The sequence below is a fragment of the Paralichthys olivaceus genome, chromosome 4 (genome assembly GCF_024713975.1).
Source record: "Paralichthys olivaceus isolate ysfri-2021 chromosome 4, ASM2471397v2, whole genome shotgun sequence".
Taxonomy (NCBI): Eukaryota; Metazoa; Chordata; class Actinopteri; order Pleuronectiformes; family Paralichthyidae; genus Paralichthys; species Paralichthys olivaceus.
In genome coordinates this window covers 24763582-24781144 of record NC_091096.1, presented here as the reverse complement: position 1 = coordinate 24781144, position 17563 = coordinate 24763582, and the positions used below count along the sequence as shown (strand labels likewise).

Sequence of the window (17563 nt, the reverse complement as noted above, 5' to 3'; positions counted from 1 at the left end):
TTCAGGGTGCTCTAGCGGCCCCTAGTGGCAGACACAGCCTGTAGGTGGACGCAGCATCCTCATCCTTAGCTGTCACTTTTTGTCACATCGCACAAACGCCTGGTGTGTCTTCAATCAAATGAACATCCGCCACATGGCATCGGCGGGAGACCCCCGGTAGATTAAATCAAACACACGGCGATGAGTCTTGAACTCTAAAACCCACAGTGATCGGTGTGTGCTGGGCTGAACACACCCCACCGAGTACCCCGATATTGTTCAGGGGAAATAATGGCTGCTCAGGAACCGTCTCCACCATCTTCCCTGGAAGGCATCAGACCGGGCTTCCCGAAGAAAATCCTGGCCAACGGCCTCGAAGACAAGCATCTGTGCAACTCGTGCCACAAAGTCCTGAGGAGACCCCTGCAAGCCCAGTGCGGCCATCGCTTCTGCTCCTTCTGCTTCAACAAGATAGTGAGGTGAGTGCTACTCATGGCTGCTAGCACGCTAGCTAGGTGTGTGTAGCAGCCAGAGCTCGGCACCAAACAACCTTCGGATATCTCTTCATTTAACGGTGCGCCGCTCATCGCCGCAGCTCACGTTGTGGGAAGAGACGATATATATTTCGAAGATTTACTGCGACATTCGGCATGCATGTTAATCACCGGCCAGCCCTTTCTCCCAGTGAAATCTCAGTTTGTGTGATGGGGTTTCCTGCTGTCCTCACAGGCAAGACCCGCTAACCTCTGCTGTAACTGACCGGAGCAGACAGTGGACATCTCCACAAGTTGATCACGACACCGTGTTGTAATAAAGTGATAACCCAGATCTGTGTGTGTGTGTGTGTGTGTGTGTGTGTGTGTGAGAGCCAACATTAAATTGGGTCTTTTTTTGATTTTAGGATGACTTCCATATGTCAGGTGACGTGACCTGGCAAGGATCAGTAAATGTATACGTGTGCTTTTTACAATACAGGTTTCTGTATGAGAATGACAATAACACAACTGAGCTTCTTTCATTGTTTGTGATGATGCAGAAGTGAGGAGATGATGGTTGTGTCTGGACTGAAAGGCTCAGTCATAAGACGGGCTTGGTGGTGAGATCACGGGTTTTATCTCTTACTGTGCACATGTGTGTTGGATCATTGACCAGTATAATAAAGTCTATTTTCCAGTTGTTTTAATTTTTATATTTAAAAATCTAACCTCTGAGAACAATAGGCACGTTGCTGCCACACCCTCTGCTGGTGTGATCTGTTTGCTTCATTTTTCATTGGGGTGTGACTGGTGTCCACCTGTGACAAACTTAAAGGCTCCCACCTGAGTTTATAAAGTCCCTTCATTCACGCTACATGTCAGGAGGTCCACGGATCTCTGTCTTAACTTCAGCTATCGAATGAGGCATAGATGAGAGAATAAAATAAACATTTCCTAAGTTTCAGTCCTCCTGGAGTTGGCTGTCATACTAAACAAAGTAAAGCTATCAAAAGCCTTAGTCAGGGGGTGTGACCAAGAACCCAATGGTCACTCTGACAGAGCCTCAGAAGTTCTCATCAGGTATGATCCTCGAATTGTCACTCCATCAATCAGGCCTTTATGGCAGAGTGGCCCGATGGATGCTACTTTGAGTAAAAGACATATGACTTCTGAATTAGGATTGAATTCTCTGGTCCAAGAAGTTCAAACACAATGTCTGGTGAACACCACACACCGCATCACCGGGCTAACACCGTCTCTATGGGGGAGCTTCTCAGCAGCAGGGACAGGGAGACTGGTCAGAACTGAGTCAAAGATGAATGCAGCCAAATACAGCGAGGTCCTTGAAGAAAATCTGCTCCAGAGTGAACGTGGAGACACTGGAGTGTCCATGAGCGTCCCAGACAATGTCCAGACTTCAACCACATAGAACATCTGTGCAGAGACCTGAAGATGCAGCTCACAGACACTTCTCCTCCAGTCTTACTGAGTGTGAGAGGATCACAAAGAGCACAAATCCAACTGTGTAGAGCTGAAGACTTAACTTAGAGGACTGAAAGCTTTAAATGCTGCCAATGAGATTCTACAAGTGACTCAATCCTTTTTGGTAAATTAGATATTTTTAGTTTTAATTAATAAGAAAACACGTTTTACTCTGTCAATACGGGTTATTTCGTGTAGAGTGATGGGAAGAGTAATATTAAAATTTAAAAGATAAAGTGTGCAAAAGGTGAAGTGTAAGTGTAAATGGTATTTCTGACAATAGTGCCACTTGGGCTTTCTTTATTTTCATGATTTTTATTTAATAAAGCCACTGCCTCCAGCAGATTATATTTTATGTACGATTACAACAAATTATTATTTTCATTATTGGTTCACCTGCTCTCTCTCTCAATAAATATATCAATCAGAGTCTCAATGTACATTCACTAGTTTCACATCCAAAGATTTGTATTGTGGATTGATATAAAAGAGAGAGACACCATACATTTTGATTGGAAATTGAACATTAGTCAATAGAAAACTAGTGACACATAGTTATTTAATTGATCAGTTTATCACTTTATCCATTAGTTGTTTGAGCTCTACCTGTATGTGAGAAAAGGATCAACTAAAAGTTCGCTCACAACCTTAAATGGAGCTTTCACCCTGTATCTCATGGTCTCTCTCTATAAATGGAGTTGTGACTTGGTTTGGTCTGGCACACTACTGAAGACCATGACATGTGGACTTGAGTTACGTACTGATCGCAGTACTGTGAGTGAACCTAAACCGTATTTGTATTAGCTATTATTATAATTCCATTGAATATCCATGTTAGCTGACACATTGCTGGTGTTTTATCATGGGTACAGTATCTCTGTTAATGTCCATGTTTGTTTTTCTTCTCTTTCAGTTCTGGACCACAGAAATGCGGTGCTTGCATCAAAGAAGACTTATTTGAAGAACCCACCTCTATCCTCAAGCAAGGTGGTGTAAGTATATTTTTATGTTTTTTTTTTTACCTGATTTTATTTCAGATGAACACTCAGCATTGGTGTGCACTGAAGTTATCTCGTTTTTAAAAAGATCCAAAGTTTTTCTCATTATAAAGCCCTTGAAAATATTCCTGAGATTTAGAACTGTTGTGTTTGTTTTCTGATCCAATGTGAACGAGTCCATAGCTAACAAAAACTTTCCCTGCGTGGAAACTTTGTGACCGCTCTGTAAGTCTTGGCAGTGCACAAAATAGCTGGAACAAGTTTAGTCCCGTGTCCTTAGAAAGATCATATGTGCTGAAGAAATTAGAGCCAGGACAGAAAAGTGTGCTCCAAGGATCCTGGCCATCAGTGATCTGACGCAGAATGTTTGTTACAACACACTTCAGTAACTCAGGACACAAACCAGACAACACTGACAATAAGCTCTGCTTTTCCATCCAGGCTTTCCCTGATAATGCAGCTCGGAGAGAAGTCGAGTCCTTGGCAGCTGTCTGTCCCAATGAGGGATGCACGTGGACGGGAACTATCAAAGAATTTGAGGTATAGATTGATGCTAAGGAGGCTGGGAAATTAACACCTGCTCCCATCATGAATAATGAATAATATCAGTGGCACTCATCACATATGTAAATTACACTGATGTGTAGAAAGGTTGATAAATCATAAGCACGTTCTAATGAATGTTCTTGAATATAAGTCTCAGTTCTGCCCTTAAATGAACATCCCCTGGTAGATTTTGTTAGATGTTAAAGTGTTTTACCTGATCACAGATGTTAGACATGAGTGATCAGGTAAAACACTTTTTTTTTTTTTTATAAGTTATAGGTTTAGAAAATAAATCACATCAAGAAAGTTACATCTATATGTTACTTTAAATAACTTTTTTTATATGGGAAATTGCATTTGTTGTTTGACAATGCATTGCCAGTTTTGTAAAAAATAAAGAAAGTTGGGAATTTGTCAAGCTAAAATTACATTATGGTTTTAGCATTTCCTCATTGTATCAATCAGGGATGGGTAGTATTTATGATACATGTATTTAAATATATATTTGAAATACAAAATAGTATTTTTTTTCATTTTGCATTTGACAGGTTTGATGGAAATGGATTCCTATTTTGAATCAAATACTTTAGTGTTCTGAAAAATACTTTCTGTGAGACATCTACGTGATGATTCATAAAAATGAAACTGGATGCATGCAGCCTCTGATTGAAGGCTTGACTTGTTGAGATCAGAGGTTCAGAATATTCACGATCCAGCACAAAGCTAGACCCAAAGAAGAAGCAAACTCAACAATCACTGTTAGGTTTTGCTGTTCGTTTAGGTATTCTAGTCTAAATCAAATTTACGGAGAGTTGTAGGTAATTATTTAACCCGAATAACGTTAGCTTGCTACTTTCAGCCTATGTTAAGTTTTATATATATATATAGTTTGCAATGTGATTTCATGCTATCCATTGGAAAAATATATTTTTGTATTTTTAAAATACAGTACTTTATTTTGATACACCTACAATAAGAGTATTTTGTATTTTATTCTAAAATATATTTGGATGTATCTTTGAAAGTGTCAGATTCATCCTTACACTATACGTACATAAACCTACGGGGGGCAGTCCAAGTTCACCAATTAATGTTGAAATGTTGAACGTTTTTTTTCTGTTGATCATCTGCAGGTGAGTCATGAGGGCAACTGTGACTTCATGATCATCCTGTGTCCTTCCTGTAAAGAGCTGATGAGAGCCAACGAACAGGAACGCCACAATGAGAGAGAATGTCCAGAAAGGACACTAAACTGCAAATACTGCAAAGAACCCTTCCTGTTGAAGAACATCAAGGTCAGACTTCTCTGGGTGACTATAATCCAACACTGTCTGTTTTAAGGGTTTGTTAAACCATTTGTGGTAATTACAGTCTCCTTGAAAGTTGAAGGCAACGCAAACAAATATAGGGTAAAAACTTGAGGCTTGAATAATAGTCCACAGGAAATTCAATGAATCCATGGCAACATTACACTTGTGTTTAAATCTCGACAAGCCCCCAACTTATTGGAACTGTTGCTGAGTGCGAATTATATAGAATCTTCAGGGCAAATGCTGATTTTGATGGAAATATCTGATAACAATATATCAGTGGATATACAGTTTTTGACACAGTATAAAGTCAAGTTGAATGAAAATCTACTTTATTTGCCCATCTTTTTACTAGTAGTTATTTCTGTCTATATGATTAAAGCTATACAAGCAGCATTATGCAGACACTATGTTTTAAAAGCATGTCACCTTTTTACTGATGCAGGAAACTTACACTGAGAGTAAAATGCTGCTGCGGGAACAACAACAAGAGAGGGAGGGAGGCTACAAACTTTACATAAACACAGAGGGATTATTGGGTCCTGGACGCAAGCAGCCACAGACCCCTACCCAAACACGCAAATAGTAATAATAAAAGTACAGATACTTTATATATATATAGCACTTTTCAAATAAGAGCAGGTATGTACAGGATTAGGAGGTCAGTGATATCAGAGGGGCAATGCTGCTAAGAGATTTAAAAACTAGCAATACACTGTGACAGTGGCAGGAAGAGAGTGACAGGAAGCCAGCGCAATGAGGGGAGAATGATGTGTTTTTGGAAGAACTTTGGCTGTGGTACAAGTTGGAGAGGCTTGATAGATTTCCTCTGCAGCCCTGCAAAACAATGAGTTACAGTAATCTAGATGGCTGACTAGTACTTGTGTACTGCATGTGCCATGGGCAATCTGCAACCATACAGCACATTCCACTAGCATATTTGAAAATGTGTTAAATGACTGCAATTTCTCATACCTTCCATCAACAACAATCTATGTGCATCTATGGGAGTTTGCATAAATTAACATCAGAAGTCATATAGACCCAGATACGGCCGCACAAAACTGCGGTGCAAAATATCTGATCCAAAGCACCAGCTTTCCTCTGGCCTTCTTTGAAGAAAAGTCATTGATAAAATCTTTAAAGTTAAACTGAATTAATGTTTTTCATTTACATAGTGTTTTTACAAAATGTTCAACTTCACACTGGCCCAGGAGACGTGTCCACCCTGCTGCCTTTTGTCTTTGTCTTAAAATACCTTTTTATATGAAATTCTGAGGAGGCTGTAAATAGCTAATGTCTGTGAAATAAGTTTGTGAAAAAAAAAATACTCTCTTGTATTTTCTTAGGCTCATGACGAAATCTGTCCAAAGTACCCGATGATTTGTGAAGGTTGTGCAAAGAAAAAGATCCCCAGAGAAAAGGTATCCCAGATAATCAAGTGGATTTTCATAATTCTGTTCGATTGATCTCATGCACCATTTAGCTGGGGATCAAGTTCTTCAACGTATTCTATAGATCATTAGCTTCTTTCTTTTTTTGCTTTGCAGTATGTGGACCATATTAAGTTCTGCAGTAAATTTAAAGCTCCATGCAGATTTCATGTTGTTGGCTGCGATACGTCTGTAAGTAGAGATTTTTGTCATCATTTGCTATATGTAACGCTGGCTAATGTAATAACTACTGGGTGATGTTTTAGTTCAGTGCTCAGCAACCCCCATTCATCTGTTGTATCATTGTAGCCCCTGATTGGTAGAAGAGTATTCTCTGCCGCCCTGTCTCTTCTTCAGAATGTGAATTGGCTGCAGAACTGTTACATTCAATTTATAGCACCTAGCATTTATTAATGTCCCTGTTCACTAATAATATCTATTGGATCAAGATTAAGGAATATGGTGTAAAAGAATCTACACTTATAAACTTGTACAAGATCTTCATGTGTGGAATACAGGTCGCTGTTGTAATGAAAAGGGAGTGGTACCGTTGATACAGCCAGAGTTATTAAACTACTGGATTTACTCTGTTCAAGTCTATTGCTACATCGCAGAGGGACATAGCCACTAAGACAGCTGTAGCCTCTAAATTCCAAAATTAAAAATGTATGACCAAATTACGACTGAACAATATTTTTCATGTTTTATGAATGACTTTTCTGTACTCAGAGGGATATACAGTGCCTTGTACATTTTCTTTGTTTCCTTCTCATGACCGGTCAGTTTCATTATTAGTAGTGATCTGAATTAGGCGTACTTGTGGCTTTAATCTTCATCCTTCTCATCAGGGTGGTACAGGGTGTAAATATTGTATAGTGCATGTATCCATTATTAGCTTTAGTTTTTGCCGTCTGCTTTTACTGTTTTCTTCGGCTGTGGCACATTTTCACATCACTCAAATGTCAGCTGTCTGATGGTATGTATGTCATTTTTTCTTTCTTTGTTCTTAATGTGTTTCTGCTTTTATCTGTCTTTGGCTCCAAGGTGGAGAAAGAGAAGATTCATGACCATGAGCGGCAGTGTTCCTATGAACACCTCAACCTGCTCCTGCATTTCATCATGGGCATCAAGGTGAGCCTTGAGAGCCTGCAACCCCAGAGCCTAGATGTGGCCAGCCACAAGCTGCAGGAACTCCACCAGTCCCTCAGGGACCTGGAGCAGAAGATGAGCCAGCTGGGTGGTGGCGGTGGAGCAGCTCCCGTGCTGGGTGCGTGCGCCCCGACTCTGGCCACCTCCTTCACCCCGCTGCCCAGCGCTGTGGGTGCTGCCCTGGAGCTGCAGCTCCAGAGTGAAAAGTCCAAGGTAGCAGAGCTGAGCCGGCGCTGCCAGGAGCTGGAGCTCAAAGTGAGCACGTTCGAGAACATTGTCTGCGTCCTCAACCGAGAGATGGAGCGCTCCTGCACCACCATGGAGGCCTACAATCGGCAACACCGCCTGGACCAGGACAAGATAGAGATCCTCAACAACAAGGTGACAAAATTACACACGACCTCTGATGAAAATCACAGCTGGGCTGCAAAATGTCACACTGTGGAATCACCTCAGACAAAATTAAGACAAGCTCACCTCCCAAACAATTGACACACTGGACTGGGGGATGGTTTATCTGAGTGTAGCTCCTGTAGGTCGTGGTCTGTGGTGCTATTGGTATAAAACAATTGTGTCATTATGTCACCTAGGGTGCCATAATTGAATCAGTGAGCTGTGTGTCACAGCCAATGCTGGTACAGGGCTTTTGAAATTATTTACAAATAGAGTCAATGACTGTATAAAAAATGGATGATGTGACGACTCAATTGTAACGATAAGTGAAATAAACCACCTTGTTCGCGGGCTGCTGTGCTGCAGGTTCGTCAGCTGGAGAGGACTGTGAGTCTGAGAGACCTGTCCATCGTGGAGATGGAGGGGAAAATGAGAGAGATGTCTGCTGCTACGTATGATGGCATCTTTGTCTGGAAGATCTCGGATTTCACCAAGAAGAGGCAGGATGCCGTGGCTGGCCGTGCCCCTGCAATGTTCTCTCCTGGTAACAACTGCACATGACTAACGTATGAGAAATAATCCAGACAATGATGAGACAACTGTCTAATTAGCACTGTATAACAATCATGATTACACTTTATTGGTGTTTTACAGCCTTTTATACCAGCAAATACGGCTACAAGATGTGCTTGCGGATATACCTGAACGGTGATGGGACAGGCCGAGGGACCTACTTGTCTCTGTTCTTTGTGGTGATGAGAGGGCACAGCGACGCACTCCTGAAGTGGCCTTTTAATCAGAAGGTAATACTCATTAGAATCAGACAGATAATGCTACTCTACATGCTACTGTAATTATTCTGTGATGGATACAATAATAAACCTAATGCTTCAAGAGAATCAAGACCAAATTCTATTATTCCAAGTTGTTTAATATTGTTCATTCCGGCCATATCGTTAAAAGCTCACCCTAAAGAGACACATTCCTCAAAGGTATTAGATTAATACACAGTTTTCTACCACAGGTTTGACAATTTTGGTTGTTACATTTTCTGTATTTTTCTATTTTTGACTAAATTCTATCGTTTGAGTTTGAAAAAGGGGTGATGTCATGGATTTCTGTGCACCAATAGAGTTTAGTTACCTTTTTTTTCTCTTTTTATGTATATAAATTAGGCAATTATTAAAAAACGTTCAATCTGAAGCTGCGTTTGAGTTTTAAACTCTCAATAAGTGATACCTAAAGTGTTTTTTTTTTAAATTGTTAACATTTAATGATGAGTAGTTGATAATAACAACATTTGAAACAATGTTTTCAGGGATATAAAAGGCTTTAAACCATAAATACATTTTTGTCTGATTTGATTGTCCCACAAAAACGTTCAGTCACACAAAAAAAACCCACAGCCCTCTACTGTTGAACCGGACACATAGATCATTTTGCATGCTGAAACTCAGGCTACATCCATAATACTACATTTTCATCTAAAAACAATCTCTGTTCATACTTACACGGCTAAAAGAATCATATCACATGACCACTCAAGTACACTGGGTGTTCACATGCTGGGAACCATTTGGTTGTCAGTTGCAGATTGCTCGGGTAATAGCTTGTCTACTACATATGTAAGTAATTGTAACATTGTAAAATACAGAAGCTGTCAGCAACTATTGAAATTGATGATCCATGTTGCATTTACATCATTGTTTCCAAACATCTCAGTTTCTGCCCGTCCAGAATAAAACTCTGCCCCGGAGTTTTCAAACTTAAACGGGGCCTGCAGGATTTTCAAAACTGCAGAGTAGTGTGGACGCCAGGCGTATCCGCAGAAGAGTTGATGCTTTTTTAAACGAAAATGTCACAGTATGGATGTAGCCTCAAAATCCCAATACCAATTTTTAAGTTGGCAGCGAATTTAAGCCATTTTCTGCATGTGATAAATAAAGTAAGTAATTAAGTTAAATTTAAATTAAGTTAAAAGAACTGATTCTGATTCTAGGCTCGCTCTTTACTTACCAGTTTAGAAGAAATGTTGCAGGTTCAGCATCAACCTTCGAGCACTGTCTTCAGCAGAGGACAGCAAGTCTAATGTTTTTCTCTTTCTATCATCTATTCTTTTCTTCTACTGAAGTTAGCATGCTCACAGCTCCTGCCAGTGGTGAGTCACTGTAGTCTCCAGTCTTTTCCTGAAGAAGTAGCACTGCTCAGAGGGAACATTATAACCTGTTGTCTTTTAAACACAATGATGACTGAAGCTCTAGGCAAGATCCTCACCACCAGCCACTGCTGACAAGAACTCACTTCCAGCAGCAGAGAAATAAAAAAGTCTTTTTACGTGTCAAGAAACTGTGAGATTGTTATCTTATCATCGAGACTAATCCTCAAGAAGAAGGTAAAGAAGTGTGCAGAACACATTGGACATATAGATTATTATTGTTGCCCACTTTTCTTTCAGCCACTTTTCTTTTTAAAAGACTTAAAATCCAAATGCGTCATGATGTTATTTTGTGTTTCAGTTGAACTTCATAGTGGGTTGCAAACCAATATTATCAGTTATTTGATTTATCTTTTCTATGATCTGTTATTAATACACTGTCATCATGCCAAAGCTGCTTTTGTCTACAATAATGTGTCCCAACACAACAAAGTCCCTTAATTTAGTCAATAGTAAAAAATGAGCTAGTTCCATTTTGTTTGTCAGAGCAGGTTGTACAACAACAATGAATCGATTCATTGACCGCTAAATTGATCGCCAACTAATTTCATAATTGAATTATAGTGTATATTATAGTGTTTTATTTTTTATTTATTCAAAATGAAAAAGATTTTCAGCTTTTTAAATGTGAATATTATCTGTTGTCTGACTCCAATGACAGTAAAGTAAATATCTTTAGTTTGTGGTCAAAACAAGAGATTCGAGGAGGCCACCTGGGGGTTCAGGAGACACAGACTCACATTTTTTATTTTTATTACCATTTTGTGATATTTATGGATCAAACAACTAATCAATTTATCAAGAAAAGAATCCAAAGATGAATCAATTATGACAATAATCATTAATTACAGCCATAATCTGTGCCCAGGTCACCCTAATGCTGCTTGACCAGAACAACAGAGAGCACATAATTGATGCCTTCCGGCCCGACATCTCCTCCTCGTCCTTCCAGAGGCCCGTCAGTGATATGAACATCGCCAGCGGCTGTCCGCTCTTCTGTTCGCTCTCCAAACTGGACTCTAAAAACTCCTACATACGCGATGACACCATCTTCATCAAGGCCATTGTTGATCTCACAGGACTCTAGGCAAAAGATAACGGCATAAATCCAACCCTGCCTTTTGTTGCTACTAACCTGTTTTAATAACCTGCTTTTGTATCATCCGTTTCAGGCATTTCTCTGTGAGGTTCTGTCGAGTTCTTTGTGGTTTTGGTATGGATTTTGGGGCAATATGTGAAAACAGAGCAGACAAATCTCATCTAGATCACTGTTCTACCAATCAAACTAAGTTTATATTTTACAAAAACATCGATTACCTAAAGCAGTGACTGGAGCAGTTCAGTAAATTGCCGTATATATACTCACAAGATGCTGGTAAAATGTGTTCTCACCCTGCAGAAGACACACATTATTTGAACTAAGACATACATTCCAAGACCTAGGAAAAACACTACACTTGTAAAATAAGTAGAACACATTGTGAATTGTCTGTAATCTCTATGGCTTTTTGCACCATAGATGAGGTTCTCCATGTTCAGCTGTTACACTGAAAAATCACCTGATTTTACCAAGAGGTTTAAAGTGATTTAACATAGATTTTATGTCCATTCAACTTCAAATGTTGGTTCTTAAGTCATTTTGCTGCTTGTGAAGGCTCGAAAACAACTAGGTCCACTATAGCTAGCATCAGTACCAAATCTTGAATCCTACATAATAGTTAGCGTTAAATTCTAAAGATTGCACATTTGAAAACTATTGCCTTGAAAAGTTGAAAAGTGAACTTGTTGGCAAATTGTTTCTTATGTACACATCCAGCAAACATCAGCATTCAACAGGAGTTGCTGCTCTGGCAACTAGAGAAATTAAAGTCCAATATTAACTTTCGATCTCCACCAACTACTGAGAATAATGTATGGGTCTTTAGCTTGCTTACTGCTATGTTCACCAGCTATTTGCTAGCTTTGTCTGCTGTTTAGTGCTGGACCGGTAGTGTACAATGGGTTTTTCAAAGCTTTTATTTTGAATGAAAACAGCTGCCTGGTGATGCTAGGTACGAGGTGGATGGTGGTGAGACCGAATCAAAATAGTAACATTTTGGGTTGTATAAACAAAAGATGTTAAAATGAGTGGACACTATAACTCTTTCTAAGTGTGACACTATGAGTGACATCTCTTTCAGTACAATGCAGTTATTTGACCCATTGTTAATATAAGAATATTGGTAGTGCAGCTATCTGTCAAACTACGAATTGCTTTTGAAGCAAAGTGTATATCTGTTTCCTGATCTTCACCTGGGTTTTCTATTGTAGTTTGAACGTTTGAAATTTCAAACACCAATACATTTCCATTTTTTTAAATTAAAAACTGAAAACAATGAGCCATGAAAGTACTAGCTTTGTAGATAACAAGCACAGCGATAGATCAAGCTGGTCTTGTGCTTGTTTTAGCTGCTGGCGTGTACTGACATTTGATTAACTGATCATTTTTGTGACCTGTGTTTTTTTGCATTTAGAAATGTAGGGTTCCAGCGTGACGCCCATGTAGCCTTCAGTGTATCACTTCGGCTTTGCACACGATTTGTAGTGCAGTTGGAATTTTTTAACTTGTTTATGGTTTGTTAAGTTGCCTCCAACACTCATGTCCTTTATTGTTTGGTAATCATTTGTGATAGTGGACATTGTTTGAATTCCATGAATTCTGAGTGCAGTATTTCGGTTGCGAATGTTATAGGTGGTTTTCTGTGTGCTTGTTTGCTTATGAGGCGTACAGCCTCATGGGGCAGCAGCTCTGCCAGGTGAGCCCACCCCTTGTATGCTTATCTTTGTGGGGAGCAGTTTGAGTTAAAGACCCTACAGTGTGGGGACATTTCTGGGGCCAGTCCTCACACCTTCAAGGGGCTGTTTGAGGTTTAAAGCTTGTTTTTAAGGTGGCGTTAGAATTTGGTTGGGGTTGGAGTTTAGTATTTAGTTGTGATGTTTAGGGTAAGGGGCAAAGAGGGAATGCATTATGTCAGTGAATCCTCACAAAAGTGCGTGTGCATGTGTGTGTGTTCCATTCATTTGCTTTGATTTGCAGTTTTATTTTCATGTTGGATTTGTTACTGATTCTTGGTAGCTTATGGTTATGGTTATGGGTTGTTCGTCTAAAAAAAACTTAAACTGCAAAGGTGGTCAAGCGGATTTTCCCAAATGGAAATATAACATATTTTATTATGAATAAAACATATATTTGCACACAATTTCTATTTGTAAATTTTATAACATGCATGTACAAATACTGAAATGACCAAAATAGAATAATGAATATAATCATATTTACCAACATGAATGTTTATCTCATTTTGTGATGTTATCTTAATTTACTTCTTCAAACTTCTTCAAGTAATAACTGAACTGCACATATATTTGTGCCCACTTTAATGTGGGACGGTTGATAGCTCAGTTTCTTATATTTGCCCATTACATTCAGTCTCCATAGAAAAAGTGGTGCTGCTCTTTTTGTGTTTCTAGTTCATATCGAGACCATCTCTCAACTCTGTTACATTTTCCATATGTGCGAGTTGGAGAGATAATGTCCTCACTCAGACAACCAAGCTTACAATGAAACCGAAAGATATCTAAGTTTCCATTTTTTAATATCTCAGCTGTAAAGTGTGAGAAAAACTTCACATCATAGTATTTTCAATATGTCAAACATTTAATTCCAAGGAGTGATACTTGATCAGTACAGGCTTTGGCCTGGTATTTAGTTATCCTTTGTAAACACAGAACCAGAGGAGTGGCCAGAGGTGGCACATGCCCATCCAGAATCCAACTGTCACCTGATGACCTGTATAAATGAGACAAGGATGTGACATGAGCTGCACAGAGGGATTGGATCCTAATTAGATCTCAATGTGGACACTGGAGACACATGTTAATGCCAGGTAGCAATGTAATCAGGTCAAAATCATATCTGGATACAGACTGCATATAGATGCATTGTGATACCAGGTGTACATAAAGTAAAAGAGATGCAAAATAAACACAAATAATGCAAAGTGATACAAAGAAAATAACTACAAATTGCTGGAAACAAAGAGACATGACACAACTACAAAGATACACGGAATGAGTATAAATGTGGCTGCATTGTTGACAGATGTTAGCCATGTCTCGCTCCTAAGGGCATATCACACATGTATCTGTCCAAGGCTGTGAGCTATTTGGACTTACATATAGCACCTATTTATTGGTATAATATCACGTTAGAACATGTATTTAACATACATTTATTATTTATGTTTCTTTTTTGTGGAGATATCCTTGTTAGATAATGTGAGCATCAGGGTCTCGTGGGTTTGCCTTGATAATCATGATCAGCTCTGTAGAATGTATTAATATAGGCTCTGTTTCCAACTTGACCAAATTTACTTTAATTGCAGTGTGAGCACACAAGTTATATTTCCATATGGGTTTAGCCTTTGTTGGAGCTTGGACACGTGTGGAGGCTAGAGTTGAGATGTGAAGGACTCAAGATGGACTTTAAAAGAGGAAATGGTTGATATTCTTGTGATATGTTCCTGTTCTGGGCTTTTCTTACAGCTCTGAACTGATATACCTTTTTAACAGAAAAAGTGCCTGGACCTTTTTGGCTTGACCGCAGCAGCGGGGCCAGCCTTAGAAATGATTATGTCTGTGACTGACTGACAAAGTGATGAAGGTAACACCATTGGTCGAATTATCTTTATTCGAGAGCGTGGTCTTTCCATTTGAGGGCAGGACTCATTGATTTTTCAATCACTCAAAACCCTACACTCAAATATAGCCTGCTTGGGTCAGGGTGGGACAATCTCACCAATATTTACCACTACACTTGGCATTCTATTGGTTTTGGAATTTTGACAGATTTGTAAAAAAACAAAACATCCAAGGATAGAGGAGAAATCCGAGAGCAGACGTTTAACACGTGCACAGAAGCAGCTTAAGCATGAGGGAAAAAGCTGAAGCTTGAGTGGAGGAAATCCAAGCACAAGCAGGGTAGCGAGCACAGGGTTTTGAATGAGAGCGTTGCAAAATCTGAATGGGGTATCAACAAGTCCAGCTCTCAAACTGAATGACCAGACTCTTAAATATGGGAAAGAAAACCTTTAAGCACCAATGTTGTTAGATTTACTGACTTTTCAGATCCCTTTAGCACCTCTACACAAAAATCATCTAATGACACATATCTAGCAACTGTTTAGTCCAACTTAAGCTACTTTCCGTATAAAGTGCCAGCAGTTTTGCCCCACAAGTGAGAGGTCAGGCTTTCCCTCTGCAGACACATAGCTGACAGATGATTTTTAAATTTTCGCTTTGGGTGATATTTTAATGTAAATATAATTAAAATCACAGCCATTGTCTTTAGATTTCTTTATCTTATGTATCTGGTGATTTTATCAAATGATGTCATGGTCATAAAATCAGAATCCTTGCAGAGCAGAGCAGTGACCAACATGGTTAACATGACGTCTTAATGGGCCATGTTTCAGTCCCTGTTCCAAGTTGTAGATGTGCTATCCTGTGTGTTTAAACCTAAACCTTGTATTCTCAATTTGCTGCTTTAAGCCTGCTAGACCAATTGATGTTATGAAATCGAGGGGAATGATCCCAGTCACACAAATGCCAATGCAAAGTGAATATCACGGGTCAAAGTTCACCAAAGTTGAACTCCATGTGAAGCCGCACTGCTATTTGCCTTGGCCTTGAAGGTGAATGTTTTATCCGCCACCTCGTTCACACAGGTTGGAAATGAATGGCGGAGGTTCTCCACTGCTACATTGGCGTATGTGTGACCGTGGCATTACTTTGCTAGCCCATTCACCAAATGAGGTCAGTGTCTTTAGCCAAACACATCTGGTAAGCTTCTTATACTCTCAACATATACTTAAACCTTTCTGTACAAGAGATGTTTCATAAGATAATATGACACTCGTTTGCATAGCAGACCAGCATTTTAAAAAATATAAATAATTTCATCATCAATATATACAGCATATGAGTGAATGTGTGATGGGACTTTTGGCAGCGTGCCTGAGTTTGGTGACATGTGAGAAAGGTACGCATATCTACATAATATACACACAGTGTAATAATTGAAGAAAAAAGTTGTACTGTATGTTGGGACAGTTTTAAAACCTCTGCAGTCTGAGTGATAGGTTGCAGCTTATGTTGTTGATTGTGTCTTTTTTCATTCTGTGGACTGTGGACTTAAATAGAGCTGCTACATTTGTTCGGCCCTATGTGCACATTTGTGCTCACAGCTGCAGCCGAGCACCACTGATGATTATCCGTGCTGTGTCTTGTGAAATGTAATGTTTGTTGGGATTTCAGATTTATTCACAGCTGGTGAACTTAACTAAAGGGCTTCGCAGTTCATCCACATCTGCTTCATGTGTTTCTCGCCTCCTGTAGCTCAAACTGGGAAACGTTTGAAGCTGATTGATGTATGATATTGACTTGTAGGAAATGCCACACTGTGCCTCATCACTATTCAAACAGAATAAAGAATATGTCAATGTGATGTACAGTTGTATGCAAACATTTTGCCACTCATGGCCTAATTCCATGTTTTGTTTTGTTGATTTTTTTATTTGAAGTGAAAAGAAGGGAATACAACCCCAGCAGCAAACGCATTAAAACATGAGACTTTCTTCGAGTGTTAATGAGCTGGTGCTTTTTATTTCATTATATCTTTTATCTGGTTTAAGTCTGGACTTTGGCACACGCACAAAAAGAGCGTTGTTTACTGTTTATGACGAATCGCAGACATTGACAAGTTTACCGGCAGCAGAGCCGCATGTTTCACAACAGGGATCAAAGTATTATATCAAAAAAATATGAGGCGTACAAACATCATCCAGACTAAAAGAAACACAGTTGCAGCTGCTAAATGCAGGAAGAACAGCTGGTGAGAATCATTGATTGTGTGAATGTGTATAAGTCAATGTTATTACAGTAAAACTATCATTTGGGCAAGAGTAGAGCTGACTATAATTTCATCTGTGTTTCCATTCCATTAATGTGTAAAAATGTAATATATCCACAGCTGTATGAAGGCCGATTTTCATTCCTACTGTATACAGATATCAGTATACAAATACACAATGAGGTTTTTAAACAAGTTCGATACTAAATGAAAGTATGTAGAATACCATAAAGAACAATAAGAATTTAAACTAAAGAAAAGTGTGTGTAAAACGGGTATAATGTTCATTGTGTACAGTGTTTTTGCTGAGCTTCTCTGCATCACCCACGGTGAACAGGTCACAAGTCGTTATTGTTACATGCTGGGTTGTGTTTGCTCTCTGCTCTCTCTCCCCAGTGTCCATTCGGGTGTCTCCCTTATTCCTGTAGCTGCAGAGTGCAAGGCTGGGCACAATCACCAATCATGGCCACAGTGGTTAAGAGGCAAGGGGAGGCTGACAGCAAGTGTGTGTGTGTGTGTGTGTGTGTGTGTGTGTGTGTGTGTGTGTGTGTGTGTGTGTGTGTGTGTGTGTGTGTGTGAGTTGAAGGATGAGGCCGTGTTGTTATCAAGTCACTTAGTTTAATAACTCCTGTT

At 39.4% G+C, this 17563-nt stretch overlaps 1 protein-coding gene across 3 annotated transcripts; it reads left to right on the top strand.

The window, feature by feature from the left end:
- Window positions 1-16: 16 nt before the first annotated feature.
- Window positions 17-17073, top strand: traf2a (Tnf receptor-associated factor 2a). Of its 3 annotated transcripts, XM_020094104.2 has the most exons (10): window positions 17-458; window positions 2851-2929; window positions 3377-3475; window positions 4615-4776; window positions 6141-6215; window positions 6342-6416; window positions 7269-7754; window positions 8133-8310; window positions 8421-8569; window positions 10850-17073. In XM_020094104.2, exons 1-10 carry the CDS (start codon window positions 271-273, stop codon window positions 11066-11068), a joined length of 1710 nt encoding a protein of 569 aa, XP_019949663.1. In that variant the 5' UTR covers window positions 17-270; the 3' UTR covers window positions 11069-17073. The 3 variants fall into 3 exon arrangements, with proteins under 3 accessions (XP_019949663.1, XP_019949664.1, XP_019949666.1); XM_020094105.2 differs by lacking the exon at window positions 6342-6416; XM_020094107.2 differs by lacking the exons at window positions 6141-6215; window positions 6342-6416.
- Window positions 17074-17563: the final 490 nt, after the last annotated feature.